This window comes from Bombina bombina, chromosome 4 (genome assembly GCF_027579735.1).
Source record: "Bombina bombina isolate aBomBom1 chromosome 4, aBomBom1.pri, whole genome shotgun sequence".
In the NCBI taxonomy this organism is placed as follows: Eukaryota; Metazoa; Chordata; class Amphibia; order Anura; family Bombinatoridae; genus Bombina; species Bombina bombina.
Genome location: NC_069502.1, coordinates 780,401,427 through 780,423,025, shown reverse-complemented (window position 1 = coordinate 780,423,025; position 21,599 = coordinate 780,401,427). Strand labels below are relative to the sequence as shown.

At 39.2% G+C, this 21,599-nt stretch overlaps 1 protein-coding gene across 2 annotated transcripts in view; it reads right to left on the bottom strand.

Annotated features, from left to right (window-relative positions):
* The window catches only part of ABCB10 (ATP binding cassette subfamily B member 10), a 332,203-nt gene that overhangs the window by 144,999 nt on the left and 165,605 nt on the right, over positions 1–21,599 (bottom strand). For both annotated transcript variants that reach the window (XM_053711149.1, XM_053711150.1), the window contains exon 9: positions 9,802–9,881. In XM_053711149.1, the coding sequence (XP_053567124.1) occupies positions 9,802–9,881 (80 nt within the window). The remainder of the gene's footprint in view (positions 1–9,801; positions 9,882–21,599) is intronic.

The window sequence follows — 21,599 nt, the reverse complement described above, 5'->3', positions numbered from 1 at the left end:
TCCACCGTTGTCATAAAATGACCCTCTTGGACCAAAGGAAGAAAGGAACGAATAACTGCAGAGGCCTGAGGTGGAAATGAACTAACGGGATGATGTCCATTGCAGCCATTATCAGCCCGATTACCTCCATGCACTGAGCCACTGATGACCGAGGAACAGACTGAAGCGCTAGGCAAAAATCTAAAATCTTTGATTTCCTGACTTCTGTCAGAAAAATCTTCATTGATAGATAATCTATTATGGTTCCCAATAAAGTTACCCTTGTATTCGGAACTAAAGAACTCTTTTCCAAATTTACCTTCCATCCGTGGGATCGTAGGAAGGATAACAACATTTCCATGTGGGGCCTTGCCTGTTGAAAGGATGGCGCCTTGACCAAGATGTCGTTCAGATAGGGCGCCACTGCAATGCCCCGTAATCGGAGCACCGCCAACAGAGATACCAGAACCTTTGAGAAAATTCTGGGAGCTGTGGCAAGGCCGAAACGAAGAGCCACGAATTGGAAGTGTTTGTCTAGAAATGCAAACCTTAGAAACTTGTGATAATCCCTGTGAATAGGAACATGCAGGTACGCGTCCTTTAAATGCACTGTTGTCATAAATTGACCCTCTTGGACCAAAGGAAGAATGAAACGAATAGTTTCCATCTTGAAGGACGGCACTCTGAGGAATTTGTTTAGACTCTTGAGATCTAAAATTGGTCTGAAGATTCCCTCCCTTTTGGGAACCACGAACAGATTGGAATAAAACCCCAGACCCTGTTCCTGCATCAGAACAGGAACTATCACTCCCAGGTCAGAGAAGTCCCGTACACAGTGTAAGAACGCCTCTCTTTTTGTCTGGTCCACAGATAATCTTGAAAGCAGAAACCTGCCTCTGGGAGGAAAATTTTTAAATTCCAGTTTGTATCCCTGGGACACTATGTCTACTGCCCAGGGATCCTCAACATCTCGAACCCAAGCCTGAGCAAAGAAGGAAAGCCTGCCCCCTACAAGATCCGGTCCCGGATCGGGGGCAGGCCCTTCATGCTGTCTTTGATTCAATAGCAGGCTTTTTGGATTGTTTTCCCTTGTTCCAAGACTGATTGGGTCTCCAGGAAGGCTTAAACTGTTCTTGCTAGGCAGAGGAAGTGGAAGAATTCCCCTTGAAATTTCGAGAGGAACGAAAATTACGCTGACGTCCCTTTTGCTTGTTTCTCTTATCTTGAGGAAGATGATGATCCTTTCCTCCCGTAATATCAGAGATTATTTCCATCAAACCTGGTCCAAACAAGGTCTTTCCCTTGTAAGGAATCGCTAACAGTTTAGACTTAGATGACACATCCGCAGATCAAGGTTTTAACCATAAAACTCTGCGGGCTAGTACAGCAAATCCTGAAATCTTTGCTCCCAGTTTGAAAACTTGAAGGGAAGCATCAGTAATAAAGGAATTAGCCAACTTAAGGGTTTTTATCCTATCCTGGATCTCATCAAGGGGAGTGTCAGTCCTGATAGCATCAGACAACGCATCAAACCAATATGCCGCCGCGCTAGTGATGGTAGCAATGCACACAGCAGGTTGCCATTGTAAACCTTGGTGTACATACATCTTGAGTAACCCCTCTAATTTCTTTGTCCATAGGATCTTTAAAGGCAAAACTATCCTCTATGGGGATAGTAGTTCTCTTGGCCAGAGTGGAAACAGCTCCTTCCGCCTTGGGTACTGTTTGCCAAGCCTCCTTGATAGAGTCTGCTATGGGAAACATCTTTTTAAATATAGGAGATGGAGAAAAAGGGATACCCGGTCTTTCCCATTCCTTAGCAATGATCTCAGAAGCTCAGTCTGGTACTGGAAAAACCTCTACTGAGGAAGGTTCATCAAAATATTTGTTTAATTTACTGGATTTCTTGGGATTAACTACAACGATAGTGTTGCTGTCATCCAATTTAGCTAAAACCGTCTTGAGTAACAGACGGAGGTGTTCTAGCTTAAACCTAAAAGATACAACTTCAGTATCAGCAGGAGGCATTAAACTGTCAGAATCTGAGATTTCACCCTCAGATGCTACCGAAGTATCCTCCTCCTCAGGTTTCTGGGAGGGGGCGTTCGAAATAACAACTGCATCAGTAACCTCGCAAAGTGAATGTTTATTTTTTCTCTTGCGTTTTCCCTGCAACATGGGCAAAGCAGACAACGCATCAGAAACTGCAGAAGACATGAGGGAAGCAATGTTTTGCAACGTAACTCCAGGAGGAGTTAGAGAGGAAGCGCAGGGCACTGCATGTGAGGACGGTAAAATTTGGGACGCTTGAGGAGAAAGCTGCGGCATATATTGAACATCGTCAGACTCCTGGACAACATCCGCCTTAGAAAATGTTGGCTCAGAAAAAAAGTTTATCCCTATGATTTAAAGTCCTCTCAATACATGAGGAACAGAAAGGGATTGGTGGTTCCACATTGGCATCAAAACACAAAAAACAAGTAACATTTTGCAAAGCCCCTTGGTCCATTCTGGCTCACAATGGGTCAATTATCAAATAAAAACCTTAATTTTTTTATAAAAATTTAAAGTGAAAAAAAGTAACGGTCTCTAATTTTTTTTTTTTACTGGAGATTGCAGAAATAATAAATCAACTAATTAAACAGCAATAGAGCACCTATACACCTCAGCAGCTTTGCTGAGGTGTCTACCCGACTCGCTACACCGGAGCTTATTCTTTCCCCCAAGAAGACGATCCAGAACTCAGCAGGAGAGGAATGCAGCCATTCTCCGGTCCTAGAAACGCATGCTTGTCAGAAAATCCTGTGTTTCTAGGCAGACCTTGTAGATCTCTAGTCCTCCGTGATTGTGTCTCACTCTGAGGCGCGATGAAAGTGGCGCGCAACTCAGATTACCGTCTCCCAATGATCCGCCCATCGTGGACGTTCCATATAAAAAAAACAAGAGATTCTGTTAGCCACCAGAGCCATTTTTTCCCTCTCAGCCCCAGTGCTTGCATCATAAAGGATGCCTAAAAGTCCTCTCCAGTATAGGAGAGTTTACATTTCCAAAAATAATAAAAAGTGCCCTCACTCTGAGCCCTTTATAATGGTTTGAATATAGTGCCCACTTCTTTCTGAGAGTTTCCTTGCCCCAGAAATAATAAAGTCAGCACTTACCTCGCACATCTGCCTGACAGCAAAGCAGCTCAGCAGGTTTGATAGGTCCTCTCCCTCACATCGACCTGTGGAAAAAATAAAGACTGACTAATTTCACTCAGGCTTTAGTAGTTAGGGCAGCATCAGAATATGGGAGGCACAGTGAGAATTAAGTCCCACCAGTTCCCATTGCTCTAAAGCCACCACTGCTCTACTGAAGAGACTGATATGGACTACGGCTACACCCTAGGACAAAGCAGCACAACCTTGCACTACTTAAAAATAAAAATACAAATCTGGGCAGGACTAAGACCAATATCCGCATAAAGCAAATATGGACAATAAAGGACTTTGTTAAGGTCTGCAGCTGCAGAGATGTTATAATCTCCAGAAGCCCACAAACCAGACATATGAAACTAACAGCCAGTGTAGTAGAATGTAACCTATACATGTAAACCTCCATGAAATTGTATGCTCAGATTACAGTCCTGTGATTTCTTCTGTTAATATGTTTATTTGTTGTCAAAACTAATAAAAATCTATTCTTAAAAAAAAAAAAAAAAAAAAATCTTGCTTGAAGAATCATTTTCTAACACCTAACTTTACCACTTCCTTGCTCTAACGTAGGTAAAGAGAATGACTGGGGTGGGAGGGAAGGGAGGTGATATTTAACAGCTTTGCTGTGGTGCTCTTTGCCATCTCCTGCTGGGCAGGAGTGATATTCCCAATAGTAATTAGATGATCCGTGGACTCATCGTGTCATTAAAAAGAAACTTTCCCTGCATCTCCAGACTCCAACTTTAATCAATACTCTCACTAAGAGGTTGACATGATTATTTAAAACTCCAGTCCTTTCTCGAAGGGAACATACCCATACAGGACTATCCAAATATTCTGACACTTCTCTGCCACCTCCTATAGTGACAAAAGGCAAAGAATGACTGGAAGATAAGGGAAGTGGGAGGGATATTGAAGCCTTTGGCTGGGGTGTTTTGCCTCCTCCTGGTGGCCAGGTGTTGTATTTCCCAACAGTAAGGAATGAAGTCGTGGACTCTCCCTGCCTTATGTAAGGAAAACCTTCATGCAAATTTGGTGGTGTAAAACATATTTACGCCACAGCTTCCAAGAGAACTTGAAAGTACAAAATGTTAGAGGAAGCATTATTTGGTCTGTGACCCTTGAAGTGTCATGAGGGAAAAAAGAAATCCCCATAAAAGGGCCAGGTTACGAGCGGCACATTTACAATTACGCAAGAGTGAAAAGGGGATTATCGCGGGTGTTGGCGCGCGTCAGGTTTACCTCTCATATTACAAGTTGAAAGTAAATGTGATCGCTTGACTGCAATAGCGATTTACGCTATAATGGTTAACTATTTCACAAAACACATCAAAAAGTACAGTTAAACTCAAAATAACACTGTCTGATAAAAATTACCTGTCCCCTTCTATCCTAACAGGTGCCTCTGATGGGGATAAAGTGTCTCAGCATCTTAGGTTTCACCATTCCTTGCAAAAGCAAAAGATTAACTGAGGCTAGTGTTCTGCTTCCTCCTACTGGCCAGGACCCAATATCCTGATAGATCATGGACTCTAATTTATATGAAAGAAAAGCCTTTTCCACCATGCAGTTTCCATGAAAGTATATTTATTTAGGGACTTCCTGTATGTTTTAAAAACATACATTTTCAATAAAACTTTCCAATTTATTTCTATAATCACTTTTGCTTCATTCTCTTGGTAAGGGGCATCATTGCACTACTGGGAGATACCTGAACACATTGGTAAGCAAATGACAAGAGGCATATATATGCAACTACCAATCAGCAGCTAGCTCCCAGCTCCTAGGCCTAACTAGGTATACCAAGAGAACAAAGCAAATGAGATGAAAGAAGCAAATTGGAAGTTGTTAAAAACTGCATACTCTCTCTGAATCATGAAATAATTTTTGGGGGGTTTCAAGTCCCTTTAAGAAAAACATCTGACAACTCAAGAAATCCACTTCTCTGGTGAGCTAGTATATCAATAGCTCTAATTACATGGATGACTTAAACAACATGTCTTATTAAATCTCCACATGATGTTGGCGAAACAGATAAACCTTCAGTTTCTGGAAAAAAAAACGGTTATGAATTCCAAAAATTAGTAAAAATATAACTTTTGAGCGCTGAGATAATGCCAATCACATAGATTGGTGTTTGTGGAACACAATTTAAATATTCTGCAGAAAACTATTTTCTCTGGAGTATCTGCTTTCCACAAACCTTTAGTTGTGGGAAAAACATGCATTGTGACAAACATTAATTCTATGAGGCAAATCTTTGAAATTGTCACCATTGAGCTAGGAGACAAATTCAAAAGGTCCCTTTTTACAAGAAGGAAAATGTATCTCTTCTAGAGCTCTGCCGTGAAACTTGGGACAACTATGCAATCTCTTGAGCAAAGGGGTAATACATGAACTTGAAGATTCCCGACTGTCTGAATGATGTTATTGCCAAGTCTGAGAAAAATCCCTCAATTGTTTTGTATCTGAAATATTTAATAAAACAATTGTTTACATGATTATAACGCTGCAGAATCTGTTGGTGCTCTACAAATAACCGATAATAATAATAATAATTGTGTAACAGACTGATCATCCACCAATCAAATATTTTTTTAAAGAAGAATTATTGCCTAATAAAGAGGAACTGGCACATGTAATTCTTTCTCAGTTTTAAGGTGATGCTATGTTTTGGGGGAAGGAAGGTTAACCTAAACCAAAAATGGGCCAGCTCCTAAGCTTTCATTTCTGCTTTTTCAAATAAAGATATCAAGAGAACAAAGAAAACGTTATAATAGGAGTAAATTAGAAAGTTGCTTAAAATTGCATGCTCTATCTGAATCATGAAAGAAAAATATTGGGTTTAGCATCCCTTTAATCTTCATGGCACAGAGATACAAAACCCATCCCTAAACAAAACAATATGGGAAGGTGAAAGTGAAAATTAAACAAAAAAAAAATCTGTGGAAATCCATGACTACACGTAGATTTACACAAAATATTAATTTTATGTTATTAGGTATAATTAAACCTACAGATCTCAACATGCAAGTGAAACAATCCAGCTCAGCATTTTCTTCATATACAGCAGTTCCTGACTGCTAACCTAGTGCTGACCTTTGGCTGTTACCAGAATATTATTTTGGCTTTCCCAAGTCTGCCTTTTTTCTCCTAGGTCTACTAGAAGCTGTGCAAAACAGAAAGAGAAGCAGTCTGCCAGGAACGAACAGCAGCATCAATAGCTTGTTCTATGGCCCGGTTACCACCTGGAAGTAGCTTCTTTCTGCCCAATTGTGCTTTTCACAGAGGAAAAAACTTTCCTGTAGTATATCAGTCTGATCCAGCCCCGAAATACCAGGCAATTCTCCTCTGAACAAGGAAAAGGCAACCCCAGACGATCGTTTCGGCCTTCTCTGGGCCTTGTCAGTGAGGTGCAGCCATATTCCTCTAAGCACATTGGGCAAGGAGTCCACGTCTGGTTTCCCCCATCACCCATAGGGAGACTATCCTACTAGAAGCTGTGTTAAGTCCAAACCTGCGTATTGCCCGCAACGCATCGCCTGCAGAAGTGGTTCCAGCTTTCAAACCAGGTAATTACTGCATTAACGTATACCCTTCACTCCTTATATTCTAGGGGTTCCTGGAATATTGATACAGGGTACTTCAGTGTTTCATTCTTTTTTGCCCTAATAAAGCGAATGTAAACATTCAATGTTTCACAGAAATCAGTGTTTCTCAGTTCTAGGATGAATCACACCTAACAAGCCAGCTGGTCAGCTGCTCTCACTGTGGCTGACTCACCTGTACGCAGGTAGGAAACATTTTAGAATCTAGCCTGTCAGTGACACTTGAAAACTGGAGCTGAGGAACACTGATATAAAGTTTATCACAGGGAAAGTTCACTGTGAAAAGGTGTCATGGAGCCATGTGCCAGATATAGGGCCAGAGTGAAATATCACAAGGAAAAAATCCATAGTGAAATGTCAAGTAAAGCGTTGTATACCCAAGTATGTCACAATAAACTGAGCCTGAGCTGAGATACGTATGTAAAAGATGGAGAAATTCAGTAACATAAATATTACATGATCATATTTTTTAAAGGGACAGTCTACACAAGAATTTTTATTGTTTTAAAAGATAGATAATCCCTTTATTACCCATTCCCCAGTTTTGCATAACCAACACAGTTATAATAATATACTTTTAACCTCTGTGATTATCTTGTATCTAAGCCTCTGCAAACTGCCCCTTTATTTCAGTTCTTTTGACAGACTTTCAGTTTAGCCAATCAGTGCCTGCTCCCAGATAACTTCACGTACACGAGCACAGTGTTATCTATATGAAATACGTGAACTAACACCCTCAAGTGGTGAAAAACTGTTAAAATGCATTCTGAAAAGAGGTGGCCTTCAAGGTCTAAGAAATTAGCATATGAACCTCCTAGGTTAAGCTTTCAACTAAGAATACCAAGAGAACAAAGCAAAATTGGTGATAAAAGTAAATTGGAAAATTGTTTAAAATTACATGCTCTATCTGAATCATGAATGTTTATTTTGGCCTAGACTGTCCCTTTAAGTGGCATAATATTAAATAACTATTTTTATTTTATGTGTTGAGTGTATTTCTTTATTATTTGTTACTCTTATATTTCAAAAGATTTGCTGCATTTGCGTTTAGTAAAACTGGATTTTAAAATAAATGCCTGAAAATAGAAAATTATATCCATATTTATATATTAAGTATTGCAGCTGGGGTACTTGGGGTAAAAATGTATGCCTTTAAGGAAACGTGTGATGAAAAGATTGAGTAACCCTGCTTTATATAATGCTGTATAGATAAAACCAAATAAAGAAATTGTGATTAAGAATTCTATGATTAAAACCTTTGGTTAAAAAGGGACAAACCACATTAGTTAATGACTTATCACTATATGTTCTCTCCTAGACAATATGACCCCAAGTGTCTAGGAAGTCTGTTGCCAATCAATGTAAGTATATTTCACTGAATAGTCAGTGGTAAGATATTATGTGGAACTATCATACAATTGTATAAGCTATACAATAACATTCTCAGAAATCTACTAGATCTAAAAAAATTACATGGAAACAGAAGTATTTTTATATACAGTATTAAAATATTCACCATTATAATATAATATATAATATCCTTCTAAGGATAATTAAAGCTCTAGACAAATTAGTATATATTTATCTTTCTGTTGATTTTTTATAAAATGAATAATAAATGTATCCGTATATCTGTATAATTTAACGTTTTAATAACAAAAGCTCTGATACTTATATGAAATAATGAAAACCTTATTTCCACCAAGGACTTTGCACGAGAACATCTACAAAGAAATAGCCATGTTAGGCGCTTAAAGGCATACGCTAACATGTGGGGGCCGGAGATCAATATTTTAGAAGCCTTATGGGACACATATTAATTTAAGGATTAATTTAAGGATAGAGGGACAGATTTAAGTAATGTTGCAAGGTATTCTCTATCTGCGGTCAGATTACTCATTTGAGCTTGTCCACTAACCAGAAGACCCCTGTGCATACAGATTTAGTTCCACTATTTACCACAAAAACAATGGCGCACATTCTCAGTTCTACTTTTTTCCTGGGGCTGCCAAACTAGTACCGAGGGCCGTATGTGGCCCATGGGCCGCCAGTTGTCCATCCTTGCTCTAGTCCACTGGCACGTATCACTTCCTCTCATAAACACTTAACTAGACAAATGGACAGAGAACACAAACCTATAAACCTACATATTCTAATTGTAAGAACATACAACCCAAGGCACAGCATGGCTGTATATGGAGAAGGACTGAACCACTGGAGTCTTTTGACACACTTTACCCACTCCTGCATGGTACTGGGGGGTAAACAACAATAGAGAACTGCAGACAGTATAGCCTGGGTGAATCCATGGTATTAGCTTGCTTGTTAACCAGCCATAACAGAAGTCAGTAGTTGGCCAGATACGTTCATTACCTTTACAACATAGCTATGCTCCTAGATAGTTCCCACAGTAATAGAGCCTCAAACCCCCCTGTATTTGTTTGTTAAATTTAGTCTTATATAGTTATGTTTTACCGTTGTACTTATCTTTGTACCCATGGACAGCGCTGCAGAATCTGTGGGCACTTTATAAATAAATAATAATGTTCCCATTACAACTGAACTTAAACACACACTAGCTAAATCCAATTAGATAGAAACAGAACAAAAGCTTACATATAAATGAGAGGAATCCTGAAGGTTTCTGGTAATTACTACCTATTCAAACAAATATATTGGATATATACCCACCAGTAATTAAAAGGGACAGTCTAGTCAAAATTAAACTTTCATTATTCAGATAGAGCATGCAATTTTAAGCACATTTCTAATTTACACCTATTATCAATTTTTCTTTATTCTCTTGGTATCTTTACTTGAAAAAGCAAGAATGTAAGCTTAGGAGCCGGCCCATTTTTTGTTCAGCACCTAGGTAGCTGGTTTAATTTTGAGTAGACTATCCCTTTTATGTGGAAATATCAGAGGCAAAAAATGCTAACGAGTAGTATATTTTATTTTGAAGATGCATATAGCAAATTGCTCAGTTCACTTCAGTATGGGTAGATAATAAGAATACATACCTGACTAACAGTTCCAATATTTGACCGTAGCCATACAGGATTCAGCTTCTGCAAATCATGTCCGTCAATATGAACAGAACCTATAAAGTAATGCAAGGATTCTGCTTAATTATCTGATTGGCCTTTCCACCAGTCAATAGAAAAGAATAGAAAAATACATCAATGATATGGCTGTGGGGGAGATAAACTTACACACACACACAGGGGGCAAAAAGATATTTGTTGCAGATCACTTTTAAATGCAAATAGGGCAGCAACAATGTCTACACACTGCAATCATTTCAAACTTTGTGTATCCTTAAATGGACATTACAGCCCAAACCAAAATCCACATCAAATGTATTTCAGTTTGACTAGAAGCATTTTTTTTGTAATACACATGTAATAGCAAAAAAGCTGCGTATACAAGTTTTTGGTTGTTTTAGTGAATTACAGACAATTGTCCATATACAACTTACACATACATTGAAAGACTGTTCTCAGAGTGTTGGTGCTGATGAAAATTTCATCACTGCCTTTCTTTGCGTAGTAGGAAACTGTCAATGCTGATACACAGGATATACGGTAGAAACTATGTGTGCAAGCCATTCATATATTTTACTACAAGTAGTTTTTACTAAACTGTGCATTTCAGTTTTAACAATAAAGTCTCTTTAAAAGGACATCTACCATATGGCTACTCCTTGCTCTAATTTTTCTATTGAAATCAGTTACTGTAAACCAGCTGTCATACAAAGGCTAAAGCAACTCAGTGATGGGGAAGACAGTAAGGCGTGCGATTGGCTTGTACTGGTGACAGTCCACATGATCATCACATGTGGGATTACATGCCCTGTCCAATAGGAGGTTAACCACACTAAATTGGAACTACTAAATGTAAGCATGCCCCTGACTAATTCCTACAACTCCAATCAGTTTGCCCTTATAAACAGCAACCCTTCTCCCTTTAAATACCTTGGACTTTCACTTACTCCCAACCCTCAACAAGTCTTTGAATTAAACTATAAAACCTTATTCTCAAATATCCAGAAAGATCTATCCACATGGTGAAACAGGCCCTTCTCCTGGTGGAGGTGAATCCTGACATTGAAGATGACCATACGGCCCAGAATCCTCTTCATTTTCCAGACCTTACCTCTAGTTCTCCCTAACACATTCTAACAACAAACACAAAGCCTACTGAACACCTTTGTTTGGGGCTCTACTAAACCACTCATCAAGACACACATTATGTTCAGAACTCTGAGATCAGGAGGTACTGGCTTACCCCACTTTAAATCTTATCTTGCAACAGATTTACAACGTATCCTGGATTGGCATAGGGATGGTCACACCAAGGCCTGGATCACAATCGATACCCATATCCTTAAAATTATATCTTCTGGTGTTATATACCCAAAGATTGGTCTCCCACCATACAATACTCCTTTTACTTAAAGGGACACTGAAGCCAAAATTTTTCTTTCGAGATTCAGATAGAGCATGCAATTTTAAGCAACTTTCTAATTTACTCCTATTATCAAATTTTCTTCATTCTCTTGGTATGTTTATTTGAAAAGCAAGAATGTAAGTTTAGATGCCGGCCCATTTTTGGTGAACAACCGGGGTTGTCCTTGCTGATTGGACGGCACCAATAAACAAGTGCTATCCATGGTACTCAACCAAAACATTTCTGGCTCCTTAGCTGAGATTGCTTCTTCAAATAAAGATAGCAAGAGAATGAAGAAAAATTGATAATAGAAGAAAATTAGAAAGTTGCTTAAAATTGCATGCTCTATCTGAATCATAAAAGAAAAAATTTGGGTTCAGTGTCCCTTTAAGTACATATACTACATGGGATCTAGAAAAATGATCTAGACTGAGATCTCCCCTCTCACAAATCTTGCAAAATGCTAAGTTCTCCGGGGGATAAGATTTCAGTTTCAGTAATAGAGAACTCACAAGTTAGGATATAACATACCAATCTATAAATTACCTAACATAAAATCTTTAGCAGAAATTTGTGAGGTGTTTGGAGGGATCTTGTATTTCTGGTTGTGATGTACCCAATTTCTCTACACTTGTCTTCACATTAGTCTCATGAAGAGGATATCATGTACTCCCTACAGCGACTGAATATCCTTAACCCCCTATTTTAGATTTTTTTTTTTTTTTTTTTTTTTCTTGGGACTCTGTTTCTCCCATCACAGCTCTCATATCAGAATGCCAAATATCATCTATCCTAACTCTCAAAGAAATATATTTCCTTTTATCTTAATATTATCTCATCTAACTACCTGGGAACAGATATGTCATATAGTTTGGGGTACAATTACTCATACAGCATTAGCTAGACCACATGAGGTCTTTAGTCCCCCTATAGTACTCTCTTAGGTTCCTCATTTATTATAACTCTGGCGACAGTTCGCTAATAATTTATTAAAGAGTTGTATATGATATGTTGCTAGAGTCCCGCCTAGGTTAAAGTTACCTGGGAGTATCCAAGGTTTTAAACTTTGACTTGTCTATCACATTATATATGTATACTTTCATATTTCTTAAACCCCTGTATATCCCTTGCTCCTTGCGAAAGTAACAAGAATGCTTTCTTTGTCCAAATTATTTTACTAATCCAATATAGATATAAATAACAAAGAGGCCTAGATTCCTCATAGTTCTACATATGTGCCTAACATGGTTTTGCTGTTAGCTGTCGCAACAGTTGATCTTATGATCTTACTTTAATGAAAGGGCAGCTTGAAATATTTGTTTGTCTGTTCCTATAGTGACCTAGTTTTTGTTGTCTGGTTTATATGTTTATTCCCATAAATTGGTACTCTAAGCTTTTCCTTAACCCACCTTGCACCATAGCTTAGGCATCAATGACTTTGGTTTTAATATATCCATGCTTATGATACTCCACTCTTTACATGGTCTATATCTCCTAGATACTAAGCTTTACCAAAATTAATTTTTCTGCAAATGGTCATAGTATCACTACTTTGTAACAACCTCCTACGTGACATTGAGCTATCACTTTCTACCTTCTATATGTGTACTTACAACTTCAATTATAAGCCCCAGTGATAGCAGTTTATAGGGATATAAAACCTCAAGACTCCTTCCGGAGTTACAGCTAATTCTTTATTAATTTCCATACTTAGTTTAATATTAGATAGAGTTAACAGGGATATAACTCAGCTGCTATACACTATATGGAGCATTATTGAAAAGATGACATCACACCGGTATATCCGGGGTTCTTTTGGTATCACATACGTATTAGCAACACCTTATCTCGTTCATTCTTATTCCTTGACCAAGCAAGGCTCCGCCCTATTAGGCACCTAAACGGCAGGCCCTCCGCTTTGAAGTCTACCATTGTAACTATATAACGTGACCTTCATTAACTCCCCCCGCTTTACGATTCTGGTACCCTATATAGCTCCGCTCCCCATTCCCTCCCCCATTCCACTATGAGCGGCTCTTGCCCGCTGAACTTCCTTTCCCCCTTCCCCGCTAATTTGGTCCAAAAGCGACCAAACAAAAAACAAAATTTATGCTTACCTGATAAATTTATTTCTCTTGTGGTGTATCCAGTCCACGGGTTCATCCATTACTTGTGGGATATTCTCCTTCCCAACAGGAAGTTGCAAGAGGACACCCACAGCAGAGCTGTCTATATAGCTCCTCCCCTAACTGCCACCCCCAGTCATTCGACCGAAGACAACCAAGAAAAAAAGGAGAAACTATAGGGTGCAGTGGTGACTAGTTTAAAAATGAAAAAAAATGAAAAAAACACCTGCCTTAAAATGACAGGGCGGGCCGTGGACTGGATACACCACAAGAGAAATAAATTTATCAGGTAAGCATAAATTTTGTTTTCTCTTGTAAAGGTGTATCCAGTCCACGGGTTCATCCATTACTTGTGGGATACCAATACCAAAGCATTAGGACACGGATGAAGGGAGGGACAAGGCAGGAACTTAAATGGAAGGCACCACTGCCTGTAAGACCTTTCTCCCAAAAATAGCCTCCGAAGAAGCAAAAGTATCAAATTTATAGAATTTAGAAAAGGTATGAAGCGAAGACCAAGTCGCCGCCTTACAAATCTGTTCAACAGAGGCCTCATGTTTAAAAGCCCATGTGGAAGCTACTGCTCTAGTAGAATGAGCTGTAATTCTTTCAGGAGGCTGCTGGCCAGCAGTCTCATAAGCTAAGCGTATTATACTTCTTAGCCAAAAAGAAAGAGAAGTTGCCGAAGCCTTTTGGCCTCTCCTCTGTCCAGAGTAGACAACAAACAATGCAGATGTTTGACGAAAATCCTTCGTAGCTTGTAAATAAAACTTTAAAGCACGAACCACATCAAGATTGTGTAATAGACGTTCCTTCTTTGAAGAAGGATTAGGACATAGTGAAGAAACAACAATCTCCTGATTGATATTCTTATTAGATACCACCTTAGGAAGAAACCCAGGTTTGGTACGTAACACTACCTTATATGCATGGAAAATCAGATAAGGGGAATCACATTGTAAAGCAGATAACTCTGAAACGCTTCGAGCCGAGGAGATAGCTACTAAAAACAGAACTTTCCAAGATAAAAGCTTAATATCTATGGAATGCAAAGGTTCAAACGGAACCCCTTGAAGAACTTTAAGAACTAAATTTAAACTCCATGGTGGAGCAACAGGTTTAAACACAGGCTTGATTCTAACTAAAGCCTGACAAAACGCCTGAACGTCTGGAACCTCAGCCAGACGTTCGTGCAAAAGAATAGACAGAGCAGAAATCTGTCCCTTTAAGGAACTAGCTGACAAACCCTTCTCCAATCCTTCTTGGAGAAAAGATAATATCCTCGGAATCCTGACCTTACTCCATGAGTAACCCTTGGATTCACACCAATGAAGATATTTACACCATATCTTATGATAGATTTTCCTGGTGACAGGCTTTCGAGCCTGAATTAAGGTATCAATGACCGATTCGGAAAAACCACGCTTTGATAGAATCAAGCGTTCAATCTCCAAGCAGTCAGACGTAGAGAAATTAGATTTGGATGTTTGAAGGGACCTTGAAGTAGAAGGTCCTGCCTTAGCGGCAGAGTCCATGGTGGAAAGGATGACATGTCCACCAGATCTGCATACCAAGTCCTGCGTGGCCACGCAGGGGCTATCAAGATCACCGAAGCTCTCTCCTGCTTGATCTTGGCAATCAGACGAGGGAGCAGAGGAAACAGTGGAAACACATAAGCCAGGCTGAATGACCAGGGCGCTGCTAGAGCATCTATCAGTGCTGCCTTGGGAACCCTGGACATGGACCCGTAACAAGGAAGCTTGGCATTCTGACGAGACGCCATGAGATCCAGTTCTGGTTTGCCCCAAAGTTTGCAGATAATTGTGAGAGATGAAATCTCCCCTTTGGAGATGAAGCTTTGAAATCCAGAAGATATCCCTGGGAAACAATCTCCAGAGCCCAGGGATCCTGGACGTCTCTTGCCCAAGCCTGGGTGAAGAGAGAAAGTCTGCCCCCCACTAGATCCGGTCCCGGATCGGGGGCTACTCCTTCATGCTGTCTTAGAGGCAGCAGCAGGCTTTTTGGCCTGTTTCCCCTTGTTCCAAGCCTGGTTAGGTCTCCAGACTAGCTTGGACTGGGCAAAATTTCCCTCTTGTTTTGTAGAAGAGGAAGATGAAGCTGCGCCACTCTTGAAGTTTCGAAAGGAACGAAAATTAGTCTGTTTGGTCCTTAACTTGTTGGACCTATCCTGGGGAAGGGCGTGGCCTTTTCCTCCAGTAATATCAGAAATGATCTCCTTCAGTCCAGGCCCAAATAGGGTCTGCCCTTTGAAGGGGATATTGAGAAGTTTAGACTTTGAAATTACATCAGCTGACCAGGATTTAAGCCATAGCGCCCTACATGCCTGAATGGCAAAACCTGAATTTTTAGCCGTTAGCTTGGTTAAATGAAAAACGGCGTCAGAAATAAATTAATTGGCTAACTTAAGAGCTTTAAGCCTGTCAAGGATATCATCCAACGGGGTTTCTACCTGTAAAGCCTCCTCCAGAGACTCAAACCAGAAAGCCGCTGCAGCAGTGACTGGGGCAATGCATTCAAGAGGCTGGAGAATAAAACATTGTTGTATAAAGATTTTCTTAAGGAAACCCTCTAATTTCTTATCCATAGGATCTAGGAAAGCACAACTGTCCTCGACAGGAATAGTTGTACGCTTAGCTAGGGTAGAGACTGCTCCCTCCACCTTAGGGACCATCTGCCACAAGTCCCGTGTAGCGGCATCTATAGGAAACATTTTCTTAAAAGCAGGAGGGGGAGAGAACGGCACACCTGGTCTATCCCATTCCTTAGTAATAATTTCTGAAAACCTCTTAGGGATTGGAAAAACATCAGTGTAAACAGGCACTGCAAAGTATTTGTCCATTTTACACAATTTCTCTGGGACTACAATGGTGTCACAGTCATCCAGAGTCACTAAAACCTCCCTGAGCAACACGCGGAGGTGTTCAAGCTTAAATTTAAATGCTGTAATTTCAGAGTCAGACTGAAGTAACGCCTTCCCTGAATCAGAGAAGTCACCCACAGATAGAAGCTCTCCTGCTTCAACATCTGCACATTGTGAGGGTATATCAGACATAGCTACTAAAGCGTCAGAGAGCTCTGTATTTGTTCTAGCCCCAGAGCTGTCTCGCTTTCCTTGTAACCCTGGCAGTTTGGACAATACCTCAGTGAGGGTATGATTCATAACTGCCGCCATGTCTTGTAAGGTAAACGCATTGGACACGCTAGATGTACTTGGCGTCCCTTGAGCGGGAGTTATAGGTTCTGACACGTGGGGAGAGCTAGATGGCATAACCTCCCTTTTGTCAGTCTCAGAAACCTCAGGCCAGCAAGCTTGGAAAACACTTTGATAAATGTGAAAAAAGCAATAATAAAAAACGGTACTGTGCCTTTAAGAGAAAAAAACTACCACATAAACTGCAAAACAGTGAAAAAAAGTAGTAAACTCTACGAAATTTTTACTGTGTGTATAAGGGACTAAAGCAGCATTGCACCCACTTGCAAATGGATGATTAACCCCTCAGGCCCAAAAACAAATTAGAAAAACTTAAAACCTGTTAACAAACAGTCAAACACACTGCCACAGCCCTGTTGTGGCTCCTACCTGCCCTTAAAAACGATTTTTGCAGGAACAAAACCCTCTATAGAGGTCCTATAAGCCAGAGGACTCCTTCAGGGAAGCTGGATGTCTCAGACTGAAAACGAAAATAGGCCCCTCCCACCATGCACTCAAAGTCAGAGGGCCTTAAAAAAGTACTCCTAGGAGTAATCTAACAAGCCATGTGGAAATTAGGCCCCAAATAAAGATTTATCACCCTCAGAGAAAAAACTTTTTTATTTATAAATCATGCAAACGTTTTTACACTAAGTAATATAGGTTTTAACATGAATATTATCCCTTTTTGCAAGCATGATCCCAGTTGTTGTTAAATCACTGTATCAGGCTTACCTTAAATATACCAGGCACTGTCAGCATTTTCTAGACCTTATCTCTCTAGAAAAAAATATACTGAACATACCTCAAAGCAGGCAATCTGCAGACCGTCCCCCCCAACTGAAGTTTTCTTTCCATACTCTTCAGTTATGTGTGAGAACAGCAATGGACCTTAGTTACAAACCGCTAAGATCATCAAACCTCCAGGCAGAAGTCTTCTTCCAATTTCTGCAACGCAAGTAAAAACAGTGCAACGCCGGTACCGTTTAAAAATAAGAAACTTTTGATTGAAGGTAAAAACTACACTAAGTCACCACATCTCTCTTGATACTTCCTTTCTTGTCGAGAGCTGCAAGAGAATGACTGGGGGTGGCAGTTAGGGGAGGAGCTATATAGACAGCTCTGCTGTGGGTGTCCTCTTGCAGCTTCCTGTTGGGAAGGAGAATATCCCACAAGTAATGGATGAACCCGTGGACTGGATACACCTTTACAAGAGAAAACAGCTTTTAAAATGAGCGGGTATGCGCATTTAAATTATATAGTTCAAGAATAAGTTCTTAATCTAATGCCGCCCTCCATCTCTGCTATTTTATTGCCTGCAGTATACACACGCACACACTGTGAGTAATTGTAGGCAATAAAATAGGAGGAGAGGAGGGCGGCATTATATTAAGCCACACTGACTGTATACAGCTACAGAAAGTATGAGTCCTCTGTCAGTGTGCAATATTTTGGCTGTGGCTGCCCTGCCCTTCCCTACCTGAGTTAAATGAGACTCAGTCGGGTCAGCCCCCTCCAGTCCTCAGGCTCCGCTCCACACTGATCACAATCAACTCCTACTCTACTTCTCTAAGTTCTTCTCGCGGCTTGCTAAGAAAGAGACAGGCAGGTGGGCGGCTGATCAAAAAAGTCACATGAAATGGCAAAAAGCCGGTCATGTGACTGCCGCACTGTCAAAATTAAAAAAAAATGTTTTTCAATCCTGGGCACATATTCAGACAGTGCAACAAAGAAGTGCCACATCCAAAATTTGCAGCCCTAGGCACCGGCCTTGTTGGCCTATGCTTTAATACGCCCCTGGTAGAGGAGTATAATGTTTATCTGTAAAGAGAGGTGGAAGATGAATCCCCACGACCGAATTTACAGAGAGCCTTAGAATAGATTTCCCATAGGTGAAAATATGGCATCAATACTCAGAGAAACACTGTACTTTGAGTGGAACTGGGCTTCAAAATGCTTAGAAGTGCCTTTCACAGAAGAAATCAAATACGACTTGCTTCACTATCCTCCAACGAAGCATGAGTGAGGAGGGAGGTGTATTTATAGGCATTTTGAGGTTTGGGAAACTTTGCCCCCTCCAAGTAGGAATGTATATCCCATACGTCACTAGCTTATGGACTCTTGCCACTTACATGAAAAAAATTACAGCTAAACACAAACACCACAGAAATGCAAAAAAAGCCCTGGTCCTTAACGGTTAGCAGATTGAAAAATGGTCTGGTCACTAAGGGGTTAAAGAAAGAGTGCTTATTCCACACAAAGGTCCCTATTTGTAACATGCCTGTAGCAATAATTATTCCCAGGTAGGTTATACTAAGTCTTATAAATGTGTAAATAACAAGTTTGTTATATATCCGGCTAAAAGGCATAGTTCTATAGGAGAAACAATTTAAATACAACTACCTTTAGATAAAAAGTAAGCAACCTTATATAAAGCTAAAGATAGCCATGTTCTATATGTTTGAAAGTATAGAATAAGCACATTTGACCCATGCATGTACAAACAGGTATACAGATATAACATTAAAAGCAGCCATATACTATAATATATTGTTTTTTTTTTACCTGTGGGTACAATGTATAATTAATATATACAGAACTTCATGGAGGGCACAAACTACTTTGGCATATGCAGCTTGTTTAAATAGGAAGAAATATTAAATGCCTATAGGTTATCAAACTTTCTGTTATCATAAGTAAGGCAACAGAACATGCTCAACAGCAAGATGTCAACCTGATGTTAATAGTGAAAAAGATGAAAAGGCAAAGATGAGTTCAATAGTAGCATGTAAAACACCAGATGATAGTATAATTGGTGTAACATACAGTTAAGTAAATTCAGCCAAGTTTAACGGAAATATAAAGGAACATATAAGCAAATGGAATATGCAAACACATTAATAAAACAGATTATTAAAAAAAAATTGAAAACATTTTTTTTTTTCAAAAATCCCTGAAAAAAATCCATTGTGAGTACTTTTACATTTTTTTTATTTTTTAGTTCATGGGGTCCCAGAGTATATCGTTTTAAAACCAGACTGCCTGTGAGATCCAAGCTAGTCAAAAGATATCGAAAATGGCAATAAGTAAGTAAAGGGCTATGATCTTAAATGTTAGATCCCAAATAGGATGTCAGAATATAATGTTGGTGTAGACCATTAATAAATTATTGTTAAATGCAGCAAGTGGGACAATCTGAGTGTCAGACAATATACAGTAGGTCGAGGTCAAACAATATATACATAGATCTCAATCATCTGTATGATTATGCTTTCAGATTAGTAGATATTTTACAAGTAAGGAGGCCTATATTTGCTCTATACTAATGTTGAAACTTAATATAAAGAGGGGAAACTTATACTATAAACGTATACAATATAGTGGTTTAGTGTGAATCAGGATTTGATAAATGTTTAAAGACATGAGTAAGGTGTATTGATGGATTTATCCATTAATAAGAATAATCCAGAATGATTCTTCAAAAGTGGTCCGAAAGTATATCTATGTACATTTATCTGTCTTTTTACCTCGGGTCAAAAAATGAGAGCTAGTTTGGAAACACATGCGGTCAGTATGTGATCCTAATGTGAATGACTTGGACTAGTCTATGATTTTCTCAAGAACAAGAGATGTGAAAGATCTTCTTTATGGTTTAATCCTTTCGGATAAAGACAATCGAGTGTGAAGACCCATTTGGATTCGTTAAAGAGTAGTCTATTCTCGTAGTTACCTCCTCTCTAATTCTTATTCACCTTTTGTATTCCAAAGAATTTAAAGTCTTTAATATTGCCACCATGTTTCGTAGAGAAGTGTCTATACAATGGGGTTTCAATATTTTTCTTCTCAATGCATAGTATATGCTCCCTGATTCTATCCTTGAGGGCTCTTGATCCGGAATGTTAGTGATATTTTAGATGGACTTTAATTCATCAGTTGTAATAAAGTTGTGGTTTAACTTTTTAATGTAGATATGAAATTCAAATATCCCATGCTCTGCCGCCCCACTTCAAAAGTTATTTTTTCTGTGAGTTAATGGTTTGAATTGTTCTCCAATCAGTGCTCTAGCTACAACAAAAGTGCCATATGGGGAGAGCACTGATTGTAGAACAATTCAAACCCTTAGCTCACAGAAAAATTAACTTTTGAAGTGGGGCGGCAGAGCATGGGATATTTGAATTTCATATCTACATTAAAAAGTTAAACCACAACTTTATTACAACTGATGAATTAAAGTCCATCTAAAATATCACTAACATTCCGGATCTGATTTTAAAAAGGGGACAGTTTACTATCACTTTAGTAGCCTTCTGCCCCTTAGGAGGCCCATGGTAGTGAACAACCAAACTAGCATTGTCTGAATTTTTTGTAGTTTGAAGATAGAACTTCAAATTCCTGACTACATCAAGATTATGTAATAGCCGCTCCTTAGGGTTAACAAAATCTATAAACAATGAATGTACAACAATTTCCTGATCGATGTTTACCGCCGAAACAATCTTAGGAAGAAAATTATATTTAGTACGAAGTGCAGCCTTATACTTGTGAATAATTAAAAACGGAGAATCACAGGACAAGGCTGACAACTAAAAAACTCTCCTAGCTGAGGAGATTGCTAACAGGAAAGTACTTTCCAAGATAAAAGTTGTATCTCAATGGAATGCATCAGTTCAAAAGGAGAATCCTTTAGTACTGAAAGCGCTAGATTCAAAATCTAGGGTGTAGGAAACAAAAACATATGCTTGCCTAATAAATAATTTTCTTTCCAAATGATGGTCCACAGTCCTCCATAACATATGGGATATATTTCCCGCCACTAGCAGGAGGTCAAGAACCCATACAAGAGCTTTAAATCCCTCCCACCTCTCTCTAATTTTATGTATAGCCGAGTAAAAAAATAGGGGAAAAAAAGGTAGAACAGGCAAAGCAGAGTCTATAATTGTGTCATTAGAACTGTAGCCCATAAAGCAGGCGGGGCCTGTGGACCATCATAATTCCAAAAGAAAATAATTTATCAGCTAATAAATTAAATTTT